Source organism: Betta splendens, chromosome 11 (assembly GCF_900634795.4).
Source record: "Betta splendens chromosome 11, fBetSpl5.4, whole genome shotgun sequence".
NCBI lineage: Eukaryota > Metazoa > Chordata > Actinopteri > Anabantiformes > Osphronemidae > Betta > Betta splendens.
In genome coordinates, this window is record NC_040891.2 from 4,724,843 (window position 1) to 4,743,349 (window position 18,507).

The 18,507-nt window shown below is 39.2% G+C and overlaps 3 protein-coding genes across 6 annotated transcripts; all 3 read right to left on the bottom strand.

Annotated features, from left to right (window-relative positions):
• Positions 1-3,154: 3,154 nt before the first annotated feature.
• Positions 3,155-6,769, bottom strand: LOC114865601 (CMP-N-acetylneuraminate-beta-galactosamide-alpha-2,3-sialyltransferase 1-like). 2 transcript variants are annotated; one of them, XM_029166859.3, is made up of 7 exons: positions 6,648-6,769; positions 6,299-6,560; positions 4,526-4,722; positions 4,178-4,345; positions 3,738-3,780; positions 3,530-3,649; positions 3,155-3,409 (listed from the first exon to the last, which is right to left on the bottom strand). In XM_029166859.3, the coding sequence occupies exons 2-7, from the start codon at positions 6,557-6,559 to the stop codon at positions 3,251-3,253; spliced, it is 948 nt and encodes a 315-aa protein (XP_029022692.1). In that variant the 5' UTR covers position 6,560; positions 6,648-6,769; the 3' UTR covers positions 3,155-3,250. The 2 variants fall into 2 exon arrangements, with proteins under 2 accessions (XP_029022692.1, XP_029022693.1); XM_029166860.3 differs by having other exon boundaries at positions 6,299-6,701.
• A 642-nt stretch (positions 6,770-7,411) lies between these two features.
• Positions 7,412-12,033, bottom strand: LOC114865600 (CMP-N-acetylneuraminate-beta-galactosamide-alpha-2,3-sialyltransferase 1-like). 2 transcript variants are annotated; one of them, XM_029166857.3, is made up of 7 exons: positions 11,258-12,033; positions 10,909-11,170; positions 9,277-9,473; positions 8,928-9,095; positions 8,487-8,529; positions 8,279-8,398; positions 7,412-8,158 (listed from the first exon to the last, which is right to left on the bottom strand). In XM_029166857.3, the coding sequence occupies exons 2-7, from the start codon at positions 11,167-11,169 to the stop codon at positions 8,000-8,002; spliced, it is 948 nt and encodes a 315-aa protein (XP_029022690.1). In that variant the 5' UTR covers position 11,170; positions 11,258-12,033; the 3' UTR covers positions 7,412-7,999. The 2 variants fall into 2 exon arrangements, with proteins under 2 accessions (XP_029022690.1, XP_040928795.1); XM_041072861.2 differs by having other exon boundaries at positions 10,909-12,033.
• Positions 12,034-12,166: 133 nt separating this feature from the next.
• LOC114865599 (CMP-N-acetylneuraminate-beta-galactosamide-alpha-2,3-sialyltransferase 2-like) lies at positions 12,167-16,976 on the bottom strand. 2 transcript variants are annotated; one of them, XM_029166855.3, is made up of 8 exons: positions 16,826-16,976; positions 15,533-15,564; positions 15,307-15,441; positions 15,019-15,215; positions 14,762-14,941; positions 14,478-14,523; positions 14,283-14,402; positions 12,167-14,010 (listed from the first exon to the last, which is right to left on the bottom strand). In XM_029166855.3, exons 3-8 carry the CDS (start codon positions 15,385-15,387, stop codon positions 13,843-13,845), a joined length of 792 nt encoding a protein of 263 aa, XP_029022688.1. In that variant the 5' UTR covers positions 15,388-15,441; positions 15,533-15,564; positions 16,826-16,976; the 3' UTR covers positions 12,167-13,842. The 2 variants fall into 2 exon arrangements, with proteins under 2 accessions (XP_029022688.1, XP_029022687.1); XM_029166854.3 differs by having other exon boundaries at positions 15,307-15,564.
• Positions 16,977-18,507: the final 1,531 nt, after the last annotated feature.

Below are 18,507 nucleotides of genomic sequence, written 5' to 3' on the forward strand. Positions count from 1 at the left end.
CAAGTTGCTCAGAACAGAGAGTACAAGTTACTCTTTTGCAATAATGCCTCAGAGGACAGTGAAAACGAAAGGAGCCTACACAGAGATGATTGTTGGGCATGAATGTTAACACTGGTACATATTTAGTCAGATTTAGGATTTAAGTCACATTAAAGGTTAAAGCTAAAATCTGTAACCCTAGTATGTCCTGGTATGTAGAACGGCCATACTGTATATCAAAATCACATATGCATTAACAGACTGGGCCAATTACCTTTCTTTTATTAGGATTTAAATATTTTATAACTTGAATCAGTTGAAATACTTTGCTAGGATTTTGGCTTTGATTTAACTGTAGAATGAAAATGGGATATGAATGATAAGCATACAGAAAATACTGTAAGGGGGTGTGACCAGTCACACTGAGGGCTACTCAGCAAATTCCAGGAACAACAGTCTTTGCTAAGCTAAGCTGCAGTGGGCCCATAAAGTTTCCAGTTTTTTTTTGTCTTCAGTGGTCTCACAAATTGACACGTTTTGATTTACTGCATTTTATATTCACTTATATCTGATTGCACTTCCTCTTCTTTTGATCTCGGGTTATTTACTTGAGCAAATATTGACTCATGATCTTAAACTAACTGATATTAAAGTGTGTGGTTTGTGTGGTCACACCACATACATACACAGAGTCAACTTACTCTTATTTATTATTTATTTCCGCCTACCTTTTTGTGAACACCAGTACACACAACTGAATTGTGAATGTAATATCCAGCTCAATCAGCAGGTGACAGTCTTATCGCTGCAGCTAAGTGTCAACATTATATAGAAATGCGTGAAAGGTGTTACTGTAGGTTTAATAAAAACGACATCTGTGATAATTCCAATGACAAATACTAAAGTATGCAACTAATATGATTGATGTCAATTTGAGACCCGAGCTCCTCGGGTCTGTCATCTACTGTACCAACCCAGTAAATCCAATCCAATTCTTTTCTCGATTGTTTAAACACATTTTCTTGGAACTATGCCTCGCATTCATACCAATCAGACCCCAGACAAGAAACACAAGCACAATACAAACACTAAAACACACCCAAAAAACACAATGTATACATTGGCACAACAAAAAAAAATCATTCCACCCCAGCATCCATGCATATATTGATATGTCTCGACAGCTTCTTCCATGGCGTGAAGTAGGTGAGCACGAATATGAGGTTCCACCGCCATGCCGAGTATGAAGCAGAAAGATGTTAGAAAACCTCAGCTTGTTTGTAAACCAGTCACATGATGCCAACCAACAACGGATTGAAGCGACTCCACAGGATCTAACTTCACTGTACAGAGTACGGTGTCCACCGACCGGTTCTCCTCCCTGAAGGTTCCGTGTCTGCACTCGTCCAGCGTCCCTCATAGTCACAATGGACAAGGACAGGGTCAGCTACAGCACAACTACTGTGGCTCCAATTTCATCTGAGACTGCTTGTCTCCTTGTCCTTCTTTGTTATCTCTCTTCCTCCTCCTCCTCTTCAACCCATTCTTTCATTTCTCAGTGGATCCACTATTTCATAAGTCAAAGAACTGATTAAGACCATTTTATCTGTTGAAGAATCAAACTGATGTGTGTTAAATTTTGATGCGTAGTGTTGTCAGCTTGGTAACTGCTAATTAGCACAGCAAGAATATGTAGAATATGTAAGGCATGCAGAGACAACATTGATGCCTTGTTCTTGCACAGTTTATCACTGCTGTACTAGTATTCTTAGTACAAGTAGTACTGTTGTTTTTTGGACATCAGTTATTTTTTTGTTCTGTGAATTGTCATGCTACTGCTGAAAACCCAAGCATTTCCCCATTGTGGCATTAATAAAGTCGTGTCTAATCTAATCCAGCTCAAGCTGTGGTGACTGAGTGAAAAATTTTGAATACCAATGTTTTATAACTAGGCACACGGTGTGAGAGCGTAGAAATGCAGCGATTTGTAGTTATGCAGAAAGACTTCACCAGACTGACACGTGTAGAAGCAGGAAATAGTGTTCATGGTTCAGAAAAATGGTTGTGCTGCTTTGAAAATGGCGTTATGGTTTGGAGTTTTTAATGTAAAGCCCTAGTTATAGTGTTTGAGCAATTGAGAAAAACTGTAATACAGTATATTCCATCATTAGCCTAAGCATTGCTTCACAGATAAATGCAATAACCCTGTCTCCTATGAAAAGGATGATTAGTCACGAGGAGTGAATTCTTTAATGGTTTGGAGCTAATTAAATTTTGATTTGAAAAACCAAGACCTTTGAGGCATTTCTGAGGAACAACCACTGGCTTGTAAATTCACTTGTAACTCTTGTTAAGGCCTTGTTTGTTCTCCACTGTCCTCCACCCTCATTAGGAATGAGCAGGAACTATAAAATCCAGGCGCACCTAGTCAAACAGCAGACTTTTAGCTCATACACAATACTATGTCAACATGTCGCTCCAGACAAACATTGTGTGGATACCTGCAATTAACATACTATTACTGTATTTGAGAATCTGCAGCGCTCATCTATTCATTTATTCATGCATCCATCTATCCTCTCAGGACTGATGCTGGAGCTGATTCTTACTGCTGGGCAATTGGGGAGAGTTAAACTCTAACACAATGAATATGCTGTAGTGTCAGTGTGAACAAATGTTTACAAAACATTATATTCTAGGGTGCATCATTGTACTTTACAGCCACACCTACTTTTTATACAGCTGTAAATTTACTGACAAACGGTTGACTCAGCCATCGGTTTTGTTAATTACAGTCATCAGCTGCAAATGGAGAGCAAATAAAGTTGGACAAACTAAGCAAGTGAGCATGTGATCACTAGTTTAGTGTCATGATATTTAAGCTTCTTTTAATGTAATGTAATGTATTTATGTAATAGAAGTGATAACATTATTATTGCAGTGATTATAGTAATATTGCAGGTCAAGCATCGTGTTATCAAGAGTAAATCAACTGAGTGATTGCTTTAATGGGCTTTTAGCAGTCATGTCTCCTGGGATATGGGTCTTTACTGGATGTAGGAGCAGGCTAGTCCTCATCATAAGGCATCACAGCATTTTATGCGCTTTGCATGAGACATATTTTCATATTATTTCATGATTTTATTGATAATTATTGGACACAGCAGAGTGTTGCTATGATTACATACTGTATTATTTATATAAATTTAAATCTGTGGATGTCCTAAAACACTTTAATACAGTACAGTCAATGGTAACAAGATTACCATCCTCAATATAAATAGATCTTCTTTATTTTGTGTAGTTGACGAATAAACTCATATTCAAGGTTACCGGCATGAGGCCCAGTGTGTAATCTTTTGTTTGTGAGCTTTTCAAAATAGTGGCTCCAGTTTCCATCGCTGTCTGCTCCAAAGCCAAAGACGTTCACCTGAGAAAACAACCACGACTTTTTAAAATAACACAGAGTTAATTGAAGACTAAATTCATTTCATGTGGCTGTAGCCTATAGCGCCCACCATCAACTTGGAAAAGTAGTCGATTAACCCACCTCATCACAAAGCTGCATGCTCAGAATCAAAGCCATGAAGCCCGTGGACGGATAACGGCCCTTGTGTCCCAGCCAGTTTTCATGCACATATTTCATGAAAGCTGGATTGAGGATCATCACCTGTTATGAGTCATAGAAACTGCTTTATTTGACATCTAATGTACATATACCCTTTAAACATTCTTTCATGGTATAGTAAAGTACTCACCAAATCCTTGTTCGCTATCTTCCTTGAGTTTACACGACTGTTTCTGTTGAAAGTACCACTGTTTTTTAGTATGACATGAGACAAACTGGCAGCTACAGATTTGTAACACAAATATAACTTAATACTATAACTATAAGACAGATGAATGCACTCACTGACCACATTACACATTGTTTACAAGGAGGCTTAGGCTAAGACATTGTAAAACAGACATTAGATTGTGTGGTTGTACCTGTAAAATGTCTCCAATAAATTTGGTCATATAAAAATATGAGTAAACAATCACTTTTAAAGGCTGTTACACCTATCAAGATAAGACATAATAAAGTTAAACCATCACTTCAGCTTTTACTCCTACTGCTTATTTTAATTACCACCTGAAACCGCCCTCAAGAACTTCAGGTTGGTGACAAGCATACAAAGAATAGTTGCTCACCCACCCTGGATCAAACTTCTGGAGAAGCCAGAGTAAATCTTTGATCTTGAATGGAAACAGCACAAGATGTGTGTTGTTGTCTAGATTAACAGCGCTTTCTGGATACATGACGTGATGAGTGGTTTTGGCCCCGACATCTGATTCGTAGCCTTTGGTACGACCACCGTTCATCCTGCAACACATCGTTATTGTTCAATAACAATCACATTGTTATAAGACAAATATACTTCACGTTAAATATTGAGGTTGCAGATTTTTATCTGGCCAGCCAAATCATGCAAACCTTACATTTAGCATGCTTTGGAAAAAAAAAACAAGCGTAGAAAATGGATGGATGGATCTTCTGATTTACCGTATGACGATTTCATGTAAATCTATGAGAGGTCCATAGTGTGATCCATCCAAATTAGCAGAGTTCCCCACCACAGCACAAGTTCTGCAGCGGTCTGGACTGGACTTTACAACGTCTGGAACGGGAGGGAAAACCTTGAACAGGTCGTCCACTGTTGAGTTGAAGAAGGTGAAGTTACGAGCTTCTAATTGTATTTGCTGTATCACAAAACAGAACAGAAAACAGGATACAACCACCAAAAAACTAGTTAATGACAGAGGCACATATTATTATTAGGATACCTACAGTGATAGTACAGAGAAGTTTTCATTTAATCCAATATTTAAACATTTTAAATGGTGCAATCTAGTTTTGGTCCAGAACCAAATCCAGACCATGTAACTAAATACTCACATGCAACAAGTAAGAGGCAATACCCACGTCTGACCTGAGAAGCTTAAAGTCTCATTGTTATTATTGGACCACATACTGTACAGTAGATTTGCATCACTAACATACATTTATTAAATGCTGCTTGTTGTTTGTGGGTGGAATATGATCATAGATCAGTCATCGTTGACTTTGAGGACTGGTGTAAGCATAACCACCTGAACCACCACTTAAACACCAGTAAGACAAGTGGGATCTTGATCACCACATCACACACTGGTGAACATCCAGGTCTCAGACGTAGAGACTGGGGACAGTTTTAAGGACCTGGGTGTTGACCTCAACCACAAACTGGACTGGACTCACAACATTGATGCCCTGTATAAGACCAAAGTCTTATAGGAAGGACACTTTAGGTACTGATTTGTTACATGTTATTTCACATTTTACATGTTACATGCTCCTTTTAATTCTACACAAAATGTTTTTGCATATTTTCCATTTTTCAATCTCGCCGTTTTGTTTGTGGCTTCTGCGGAAATCAAATTTTCACACTCTGGGATCAATTAAGTTCATCTTATCTCATCTTATCTTGATCTCATAGTCTCATAATAGACAACAATGTTCCGATGTCTGCTTATTAAAACACGCCAGCTGTTGATCTTCAGTCTCTTCTCGTGCCCCAGCGAGTGTGTCTCAGTAGCTTTCAGTTACCAGCTTCAGCATTTAATTAAAGTTGACACAAACTCTTCAGACACATAAACACACCTTTATTTATCCTCCATTAATAAGTCCTGCTATATAGTTCAGCCAATTGTTTGGCAGGTGCATCGGAGCAAAAACAATGATGCCACAATCCTCTCACGCAGACAGGTGTGTGGGCTGAAGTAATGGACCCATTTGCATTATACATTTCCTTCCACTTCAGCTTCCTTATAACAGAACCTGACCAGAACCTGCAAACATTGACGCAGGGAGGGAAACAGGAGCCCAAAGGCAGCCTGTTTAGGCTTTTTTAATGTACCAGAGCTTCACCTCAGCCCCTGGTGGAATCTGTCAATTTTGGCTGAAATACTTTGTATTGTCTAAATAGGGCAGTGGAAGTGAACCACACCACAGGAACAGCTGCATACTGTACATGTACAGTAGTCAGGAATGTTTGCTTTAACTAACTTTCTGTGATTTACTGAAAAACTAAGGAAGTCAATTATTGGGCATTGAAAAAACTAACTTTATGAGACTGGAAAACTCATTGTTCTAATTTTGCCACACACACACACACACACACACACACGCAAGAACACACACACACACACACACACACACACACACACACACACACACACACACACACACACACACACACACACACACACACACACACACAATTAGTTGAGCGCTTACCTTCCACCAGGTGAACTCCTCCTCTGAGGTTTTATGTGTCCTTGAAAGAAAGGGCTCTGGAGAAGCATTGATAAGATCCTTAAACCACGGGTCGCCTTCTGTCAAACATTGGCTGCAGCTGCAAGGACTCGACTTCTGGGGCCTGAAGAAATCCACAGGAACGTCCCACAAGCAGGTGACAAACGCGCCAACAGTAAAACATAGGAGAAACATGAAGACCCTGCATTTGATGAGACTGAAATGAACGGTGAACAGATCCATTCTGTAGATAAGAGGAGAGAGAAAATGAATGAAAACATGAAAAACACATGAAAAAATAAAAACTGAAATGTTGGTATTTTTGCCATACCTTAAAATATAGTGATCACAACATGTAGAGGACAGAGATAAATGCCGTTGTGAGCAGTGACACTACTGAAAATAGGCGTAGCTGTAGATGTTTGACATTGGCACCGAGAGAAGCCTTGTTTGCACTTGCTACAGTGACGTGTGTTTCTTTAATCCTGACTGTGTTATGTACAGAACAGTATCTTCAGGATGTACTGTAGCAAAACAATTTCGCCCATTTCCACACTTGACTGAGTTGTTGACACAGCAGCTACCCACAAAATGCTGATAAGCAAGATGCTCTGTAACTGTATCTATTTCTAAATAATATTAATAATACATCACATTTATAAGCACCTTTCACTGTATAGCAAAAAAAGAGAGTATTACTGTGAACATGACATGTTGAACTCTCTAAGGATCAGGTGTAAATTCTCCTTCTGCAGAGTCAAAAACATCCATTTCTAAGTTCACAGGCGTTAACTCAGCCTCCCGGGGTCATAGGTCAGGGGTCGGGGTTTATACCTTTCTTTAATGCATTTCATTGCCACTCCCTAACTATGTCAACATGTTGCTCCAGACAAACATTGTGTGGATACCTGTAATTAACATACTGTACTATTACTGCATTTGAGAATCTGCAGCGCTCATCTATTCATTTATTCATGCATCCATCTATCCTCTCAGGACTGATGCTGGAGCTGATTCTTACTGCTGGGCAATTGGGGAGAGTTAAACTCTAACACAATAAATATGCTGTAGTGTCAGTGTGAACAAATGTTTACAAAACATTATATTCTAGGGTGCATCATTGTACTTTACAGCCACACCTACTTTTTATACAGCTGTAAATTTACTGACAAACGGTTGACTCAGCCATCGGTTTTGTTAATTACAGCCGTCAGCTGCAAATGGAGAGCAAATAAAGTTGGACAAACTAGGTATGTGAGCATGTGGTCACTAGTTTAGTGTCATGATATTTATGCCTCTTTTAATGTAATGTAATGTATTTATGTAATAGAAGTGATAACATTATTATTGCAGTGATTATAGTAATATTGCAGGTCAAGCATCGTGTTATCAAGAGTAAATCAACTGAGTGATTGCTTTAATGGGCTTTTAGCAGTCATGTCTCCTGGGATAAGGGTCTTGACTGGATGTAGGAGCAGGCTAGTCCTCATCAGAAGGCATCATAGCATTTTATGCGCTTTGCATGAGACATATTTTCATATCATTTCATGATTATATTGCTAATTATTGGACACAGCAGAGTGTTGCTATAATTACATACTGTATTATTTATATACATTTAAATATGTGGATGTCCTAAAACACTTTAATACAGTACAGTCAATGGTAACAAGATTACCATCCTCAATATAAATAGATCTTCTTTATTTTGTGTAGTTGACGAATAAACTCATATTCAAGGTTGCCGGCATGAACCCCAGTGTGTAATCTTTTGTCTGTGAGCTTTTCAAAATAGTGGCTCCAGTTTCCATCGCTGTCTGCTCCAAAGCCAAAGACGTTCACCTGAGAAAACAACCACGACTTTTTAAAATAACACAGAGTTAATTGAAGACTAAACTCATTTCATGTGGCTGTAGCCTATAGCGCCCACCATCAACTTGGAAAAGTAGTCGATTAACCCACCTCATCACAAAGCTGCATGCTCAGAATCAAAGCCATGAAGCCCGTGGACGGATAAAGGCCCTTGTGTCCCAGCCAGTTTTCATGCACATATTTCATGAAAGCTGGATTGAGGATCATCACCTGTTATGAGTCATAGAAACTGCTTTATTTGACATCTAATGTACATATACCCTTTAAACATTCTTTCATGGTATAGTAAAGTACTCACCAAATCCTTGTTCGCTATCTTCCTTGAGTTTACACGACTGTTTCTGTTGAAAGTACCACTGTTTTTTAGTATGACATGAGACAAACTGGCAGCTACAGATTTGTAACACAAATATAACTTAATACTATAACTATAAGACAGATGAATGCACTCACTGACCACATTACACATTGTTTACAAGGAGGCTTAGGCTAAGACATTGTAAAACAGACATTAGATTGTGTGGTTGTACCTGTAAAATGTCTCCAATAAATTTGGTCATATAAAAATATGAGTAAACAATCACTTTTAAAGGCTGTTACACCTATCAAGATAAGACATAATAAAGTTAAACCATCACTTCAGCTTTTACTCCTACTGCTTATTTTAATTACCACCTGAAACCGCCCTCAAGAACTTCAGGTCATGTGATAAGCATACAAAGAATAGTTGCTCACCCACCCTGGATCAAACTTCTGGAGAAGCCAGAGTAAATCTTTGATCTTGAATGGAAACAGCACAAGATGTGTGTTGTTGTCTAGATTAACAGCGCTTTCTGGATACATGACGTGATGAGTGGTTTTGGCCCCGACATCTGATTCGTAGCCTTTGGTACGACCACCGTTCATCCTGCAACACATCGTTATTGTTCAATAACAATCACATTGTTATAAGACAAATATACTTCACGTTAAATATTGAGGTTGCAGATTTTTATCTGGCCAGCCAAATCATGCAAACCTTACATTTAGCATGCTTTGGAAAAAAAAAAACAAGCGTAGAAAATGGATGGATGGATCTTCTGACTTACCGTATGACGATTTCATGTAAATCTATGAGAGGTCCATAGTGTGATCCATTCAAATTAGCAGAGTTCCCCACCACAGCACAAGTTCTGCAGCGGTCTGGACTGGACTTTACAACGTCTGGAACGGGAGGGAAAACCTTGAACAGGTCGTCCACTGTTGAGTTGAAGAAGGTGAAGTTACGAGCTTCTAATTGTATTTGCTGTATCACAAAACAGAACAGAAAACAGGATACAATCACCAAAAAACTAGTTAATGACAGAGGCACATATTATTATTAGGATACCTACAGTAATAGTACAGAGAAGTTTTCATTTAACCCAATATTTAAACATTTTAAACGGTGCAATCTATTATTGGTCCAGAACCAAATCCAGACCATGTAACTAAATACTCACATGCAACAAGTAAGAGGCAATACCCACGTCTGACCTGAGAAGCTTAAAGTCTCATTGTTATTATTGGACCACATACTGTACAGTAGATATGCATCACTAACATACATTTATTAAATGCTGCTTGTTGTTTGTGGGTGGAATATGATCATGGATCAGTCATCGTTGACTTTGAGGACTGGTGTAAGCATAACCACCTGAACCACCACTTAAACACCAGTAAGACAAGTGGGATCTTGATCACCACATCACACACTGGTGAACATCCAGGTCTCAGACGTAGAGACTGGGGACAGTTTTAAGGACCTGGGTGTTGACCTCAAGTCTTATAGGAAGGACACTTTAGGTACTGATCTGTTACATGTTATGTTACATTTTACATGTTACATGCTCCTTTTAATTCTACACAAAGTATTTTTGCACATTTTCAATTTCTCAATTTCACCGTTTTGTTTGTGGCTTCTCCGGCAATCAACTTTTCACACTCTGGGATCAATAAAGTTCATCTTATCTCATCTTATCTTGTCTTATTGTCTCATGATCTCATAATAGAAAATAATGTTACGATGTCCGCTAATTAAAACACGCCAGCTGTTGATCTTCAGTCTCTTCTCGTGCCCCAGCGAGTGTGTCTCAGTAGCTTTCAGTTGACAGCTTCAGCATTTAATTAAAGTTGACACAAACTCTTCAGACACATAAACACACCTTTATTTATCCTCCATTAATATGTCCTGCTACAGTATATAGTTCAGCCAATTGTTTGGCAGGTGCATCGGAGCAAAAACAATGATGCCACAATCCTCTCACGCAAAAAAACTGGTACATTTAAAAAGCCTGTTAAGGTTTTTTTAATGTACCAGAGCTTCACCTCAGCCCCTGGTGGAATCTGTCCATTTTGGCTGAAATACTTTGTATTGTCTAAATAGGGCAGTGGAAGTGAACCACACCACAGGAACAGCTGCATACTGTACATGTACAGTAGTCAGGAATGTTTGCTTTAACTAACTTTCTGTGATTTACTGAAAAACTAAGGAAGTCAATTATTGGGCATTGAAAAAACTAACTTTATGAGACTGGAAAACTCATTGTTCTAATTTTGCCACACACACACACGCACGCACGCACGCACGCACGCACGCACGCACGCACGCACGCACGCACGCACGCACGCACGCACGCACACACACACACACACACACACACACACACACACACACACACACACATTAGTTGAGCGCTTACCTTCCACCAGGTGAACTCCTCCTCTGAGGTTTTATGTGTCCTTGAAAGAAAGGGCTCTGGAGAAGCATTGATAAGATCCTTAAACCACGGGTCGCCTTCTGTCAAACATTGGCTGCAGCTGCAAGGACTCGACTTCTGGGGCCTGAAGAAATCCACAGGAACGTCCCACAAGCAGGTGACAAACGCGCCAACAGTAAAACATAGGAGAAACATGAAGACCCTGCATTTGATGAGACTGAAATGAACGGTGAACAGATCCATTCTGTAGATAAGAGGAGAGAGAAAATGAATGAAAACATGAAAAACACATGAAAAAATAAAAACTGAAATGTTGGTATTTTTGCCATACCTTAAAATATAGTGATCACAACATGTAGAGGACAGAGATAAATGCCATTGTGAGCAGTGACACTACTGAAAATAGGCGTAGCTGTAGATGTTTGACATTGGCACCGAGAGAAGCCTTGTTTGCATTTGCTACAGTGACGTGTGATTCTTTAATCCTGACTGTGTACAGAACAGTATCTTCAGGATGTAGCAAAACAATTTCGCCCATTTCCACACTTGACTGAGTTGTTGACACAGCAGCTACCAACAAAATGCTGATAAGAAAGATGCTCTGTAACTGTATCTATTTCTAAATAATATTAATAATACATCACATTTATAAGCACCTTTCACTGTATAACAAAAAAAGAGAGTATTACAGTGAACATGACATGTTGAACTCTCTAAGGATCAGGTGTAAATTCTCCTTCTGCAGAGTCAAAAACATCTATTTCTAAGTTCACAGGCGTTAACTCGGCCTCCCGGGGTCATAGGTCAGGGGTCGGGGGTTTATACCTTTCTTTAATTCATTTCATTGCCACTCCCCACCCTGCTCCTTTTGTTCATGTCTGTATGCTGATATGGTCTAGACTGTGTATAACTGTCTTCTACCTAAACAGATGTTACGCAAAATCTGTTTCCCGAAACATACATTGAAATAAAAAAAAAAACTATTACTAAAATGGCTAATTAATTAGACACATTGATGTTTTCACCCAGATTATTATTACAGATCATTGTATATTCTGTTTATGTATTTAAATATATTCTGTTATATATTATATTAAAAGCTCACATTTATGTAGTAATTTCCTCAATTCCAAAAATTAACTTTCTGGTAAAAATATACTTTTCATTTAAAGTCATTAGATTATTTTGAAGTTGTCAGTTCTTGCTTGGTGTAGGACCCAAGTGCACAGCACAGAGAGAGTTCTGTTTAGTGATTTTAATTATAGACAGTTCAACAGGCAATGGTTGGTACACGGTAGGTCAGGCAGAAGAGCAGGCAGGGTTCAGGCAAACAAAAATAGTCAAAAAACACTTCAGGGTCAAAACACAACCTGGCAGAATCCATGTGCAGAGTGAGGACAAGAACAAAGGTCAATACAGGAGAACACTTACTGGTAACAAGAACGCTTGTATGAAGGAACACAACACAACACAATCAGTGTGAGTACCCGAGCTCATTAGCAGTGACTTAATGACTAATTGAACGCAGGTAGTGAATCACATGCTCACATGCACTATTTGTAATTCTGAACAGAATGAGGAACAGGCAAGAACAGACAGGAAGTTAACAAAATAAAACAGGAAATGCTGAGAAACAATTTAGAGTCACCATTTGTGACAGAGGTTTTAGCTCCAACAATAATCTAATCTAATCTAATCTAAACAACTTAAATTTTATTTGTTCATAGTCACATGGTTTGTGCAACCAATCAAGTCAATATAAAAACATGTATATTTTATCTGTTAATTTATTAAATGCTGTTTTAAACAATTTAACCCAACATGTAAAACACAATGAAATGACACCTTGTGCGTTGTGTTATGTCAAGACTTGCTTGAGTCACGGCGTTGCTGAGCATAATAGGAGTCAGTCTAATATCAGTCTCTGGTCTACTGCTGCTTCTGACCAACTACAGCCGGCGTCAGCGCAGAGGCGGTGACCTGGACTGACTTGAACGGTTCGCTTGTGTCACCTGCTTTGCTCCTCCTTCATGAGCAACCTCTGCTCACACACTGGAGACGAAGGCATTTCCATTACTGCATGAATGGCATCACATACAGTATTGTATATGGCACAATGTGTTTAGAACTGGTGTCTATGCAGCGACTCTCAACCTTTACCATGTCTGTAAGGAGCCTTTTACCATTAATGGAGAATGTTGAGTTCTATACTGTAGTTTGGTCATGAATTTTACATCAACCTTTGACTTGCAATTTTGATGTTTCATAAATACGTATGTCATACAGTACATACAGATTGTGACCTATTTGTGCGAATAATTCTCTATGTTGCAGCTGGAGGGCAGTGTAACACTTACTGTAGTTGCTCACACTAAAGGTTGGAGTTATACAGTAAACATACATATACGTACGTATATGACTGTTTAAAATATTATGAAGTAATGACTACAACATACAGTAATAATCTGTAACGATCATCACTATATATATCAAATTAACCTTGAATATGGAGCTAATTCTAAGCAATGCAATGCCAAAAAAAGTCCACACGCTGGCAGAATGCCATGTCCCTTAAAGAATAGAATTACATACAGTAGGAGCTGACACACAGTCACTGCTCAGCATTTGTGAAGCTGTTGTTGAGTGTGTATCAAAAAAGCACACTTATTATTATTACCTGTGTGAAATGCAACAACCATATGGTCACATGTACACACTGTGTCTCCAGGTGGACAGAGGTGTGTGTGTGTGTGTGTGTGTGTGTGTGTGTGTGTGTGTGTGTGTGTGTGTGTGTGTGTGTGTGTGTGTGTGTGTGTGTGTGTGTGTGTGTCTGTGTGTCTGTGTGTCTGTGTGTGTGCGTGTGTGTGTGTGTGTGTGTGTGTGTGTGTGTATAATTAGCCTTGGAATTAGACTAAATCACTTTCCAGAATAAAACTGGATTTTCTGTTTCTTGGCCAGCTCCTTGATCACTTTATATTCATAGGCTCCAGGATGTTCTCCAGTTTTATGGGATTTGTTTAAGAGTTTCTCAAAGTAATGGCTCCAGTTACCATCTTTGTCAGCTCCAAACCCAAACACATCAACCTAGGAAAGCCAAAATAAGCATGTTATGAATACATCAATTCAAAAAAGATGATTGAGCATTAAGCAGGTGTACAGGCTTAAGCAGGTGCAGGGAACATAGAACCCAACCTACAGTTTGTTCCCATGCGCCTTTCTAAATGCTTAGCTTGAGCTTTGTGGTTAAGACTAATCTTACCTTTACTATAGATGTAAATACATTTTAGGTCATTGCTCATTTTCTGGAGGCCAAAATGAATCTGTTTAGTCAGTCGACTTGTCATTAATGAACTCACGTCGCCACATATGTGCAGGGCAAGAATCAGCGTCATGAAGCCGGTGGATGGATACCCGCCCTCACTGTCCAGCCACGATTCATGGACGTACTTCATAAAAGCTGGGTTCAGCACCGTTACCTGGTGGATGACAATGACCTGGCATCAACCCCTCTGATGGCTGATGCTTTTGCAGTGAATACTAATAACACTCACCAAATTGATGTTGCCAGTGATGTCTGTTTTTACTGAGTTGTATTTTCTATGAAAAATAATGTAAAATGTGAAACTGATCATTTTTCAAAAGCATCACGTCCAAATATTTTCAGCCAGTGGAAGATGTTAAAGCTGGGGTGTTATCCTTCCACACAGGAGAACGGGAAGGAATTTATTTGATGAAGCTCCCAAAAAGTCCTTACGTGTTATAGATCACAACACAATGTCATGGCTGCATAGTTGGATTGCTTAGTAGGTTTTTGCTTCCAAAAACTGCAACTCACGGTCCAGGAAATCTCGTAGTAAAGACTCTGATGAGCCACTCAAGGTCCTTCAACTCGAAAGGGAACAGGATGAGGCGAGTGGTGTCATCCAAATGCACAGAACTCTCTGGATACATGACGCGGTGAGTGGTTCTTCTACCAACATCGGCTTCGTAACCTTTTGTACGGCCGTGGTTGATTCTAAAGGGCACAGAAGAAACTTTTTAAACAAAAGGTTGATTTCTAACCTCTATAATGATCCACACAGCTTTCTCTACCTTATGATGACATGATGGTGATCTATCAAACGACCGTAGCGCGACCCCTTTAGATTAATCGAATTCCCCACTACAGCACATGTCCTGCATTGTTCTGGTCTGGGTTCAAATACATGTGGATTTGGTGGAAAGATCTGAAACAGGGCGTTCACTTTATCTCTGAATGTGGCAAGGCTGCACTGGTCTTTGTGTATGAGCTGAATAAAGAGAATGGTATTAGTGTAAATAGAATTCATGTTATTAGAAAAACAAAGAGGACTTCACTTTCTGCGGGTCGACAAAACTCACTTTCCACCAGTGGAACGCAGCCTCAGACAGACTGAAGGGATCTGACAAAAACAGCTCCTGAGACTGTTTGAAGCGCTTCATGAACCACGTGTCATCCTTTGATAAACGTTTCCCACACAGGTCTACGTCCGCTGGCTGGAAGATGTGCAAAAATGAATTGGGTTTTTTCAAAAACACAGTGGCGGCCATGAAGCACAGCAGCACTGTGAACAGCTTTAATACTGACATCCAGGAGGTCATTGTGTCCTGATGAGGAGTCTGTGAACAGAACGTTAAGTCACTTCAGGTAAATCTGATAAATAAAGTAAATTTAAGGTAAACTGTGCAGTAGTAATGTTGACTTTTACATGTATATTATCAGTGGCACCAACTAAACTAAAATCAGTCAAATGTTTAATTTAAGATAACAAAATATTATTTTTTTTCGTTATTTCCTTTATTCTCCAGTACAACTTGAAACCAATAGCTGAAATTTTAACGCTCATAAAATGAGCTCCTCAAATTATTACAACACTGTTCCTTCACAGTACTACTTAGTACTTCATAGACTACTAGTACAGCAAATATCATCCCATTTTACTACATAGTTTTGGAATAATCCATTACTAAAATATTAAACATTAAACAGCAACAGCTATGAGTTCCTCAAATTATTGGAACACCATTCCTTCACAGTTGTGTTTAGTACTTCATAGACTATATAAACTTATTTTACTACATTATATTGGAATAATCCATTACTAAATGTTCTTACAGTAAACAGCCTTGAAACTAATGAACTTTGACCTCTCATAAAATGAGTTCCTCAAATTATTAGAACATTGTTCTTTCATAGTACTACCTAGTACTACTGCCACAGCAAATATCATCCAATTCTACTATAGTTTTTGAATAATCCATTACTAAAATATTAAAAAGTAAACAGCCTTGGAACCAATCATTTTGATCTCTCATAAAATGGGAAAACACCTTTGAGATTTTTTGATTAGAAATTTTCAGAACACCCCTTTACAGTTCTACTTAGTACTTTATTTTAGAGCTACTGGCTGGTGAGCTGGTGAATCCTGTTTAATACTTTAGTAATGGATTATTCCAAAACGACGCAGTAAAATAAGTTACACATTTACTGTGGTAGTAGTCTATGAAGTACTAAGTAGTACTGTGAAATAATAATGTTCTTCTACTCTGAGGAACTCATTTATTCAACGCAAAGTATTAGAATGGAGGCCAATTGTGTTTTTATACATTTCATCAGTGAGTCTTTGCAAACACAGTAAATTTCATCACTTCTGATATTTTGCAGTTTACAGTATGTTTCTTTAGGACGTTAGCTCTGAGTCTCTCGGCTCTTCTCTGCGATCGCAACACTGTTACCGTAAGTATCGCACGAATCGCGCACTTCAACCACAGCGACGGCTCATTTGACCACGGAAAAGCGAACAGCGGCTCATTTGACCACAGTTGTAAACCTTCAGTATCACCAGTACCAGTTTAAAGGGGAACAGTGTCGCCCACATACCTGCCAGGTTGTCATGATGCTCTGACTACTGAAGCTTCTAATCCATGAGCAGCATGACGACGGCTGCATTGACAGGCACTAAACCATGCTGTACAGTATACGACTGCTCCGACCTGTGTGCTGAGCAAGACGAGCCATTCACGGGGCGTTGCCAGTCGCAATAACTCACGCGACAACGTATTTTCCAATCATAGTCTAAATCGTATTATAGTCAGAAGGAAGGAAACCGGTAAATGAGGAGTGACCACCTCATAAAAGCTGCAGAGAGTTGTTCGACCAAACTGATTTTCAGTTAATTGCGCAACAGTGCCATAATCTGACTGAGACAGCTTCACCGCACACAAAAGCAAGATGTGATAAGAGCTGGAGGATTCAGTGTCAATTCATTCTAAACTGTAAATTAGATGAATGGGCTGCCTATTGATACAATGCATCACAACCCACAGTGCACGTAATCGACTTGGATGGAAAGCTTCAAACGCAGTTTTGCTCTGCAGGTTGTAGAACACACCTGACAAAGGAACTAAATACAGACTATGTCACGGTTCCATAAATAAAAATGAGGACGTTTTTGCTCCCTTTGTTTATTCTGCTCTGTTCACCAAATGCACTCGCATGCCCTCACTGGCACGGAGCCAACGCAAGTCAACAAGTCGGAAGCAAAGAGTTTTCAAATGACACACTAGCTGAGACAAAACCAATAAAACACCAGACTCTAATTCTATACAAACAAGAGACACGCATGTGTGCTCTGCGCGTTTCCTCTGCGACGTGATTCTACGCTGGCGTTAACGTCCGCTCTGGTCTAAATTAGCACTTGGAGGCCGTCATCCTGACTTCAGGGTGTGTGTGTGCTCACCATTAGCAGCAGTCAATGGCTGCAGAAGAGCAGACCGTGATTTGTAGTTGTAAGAAAACCACCTGATGCCTCGATTGTGTGTTCAGTATGGGGTGCCAAATGTAAAAGGAGCACCTATAACTAGTTTTCTCACGTTTAACTAAATGACACAACATGTTTTCTCACATTTAGTTAAATGTGCAAAAGTCTAAATGTAAATGTTAAATATAAATGTAAATGTTAAATGTTAAATCTAAATGTTAAATGTAAATGTAAATGTAAATGTAAATGTTAAATGTAAATCTAAATGTTAAATGTAAATGTTAAATGTAAATCTAAATGTTAAATCTAAATGTTAAATGTTAAATCTAAATGTTAAATCTAAATGTTAAATCTAAATGTAAATGTTAAATGTAAATGTTAAATGTTAAATGATCGAACTGAATATTTAAGTAGACTCCACCCCCTATTATCCTGGATCAGTGACGCGGACTCAAACACGTCAAACAGTACGCATAGCTCCGCCCACATCTGACTCTGGATCGGTGCACGAAAATACTGGAGAGAAGCCTGAAGTCGAAGCCATCATGGCCGCCAGCTCCGACTCCCTCCCGTTGGGGGAGATTGAACGGGCTGTAACGGCAGGTGTGCGGGCTGAGGCTCCGCTTCAAACTGCTGTTCTGTCGTAAACACCATTAATGAGGAGTTAAGTAGGTTTAAATTAAATATTTCTGTGGCGCCGGTGGAGAATTAGTTGGCTAACTATTCTAGCTAGCCGAAGTTACATACAGGCTAAAAACAAAAGTTTCCAGATCAGATGTGGGCGGGGTTTGCGCGCACTGTT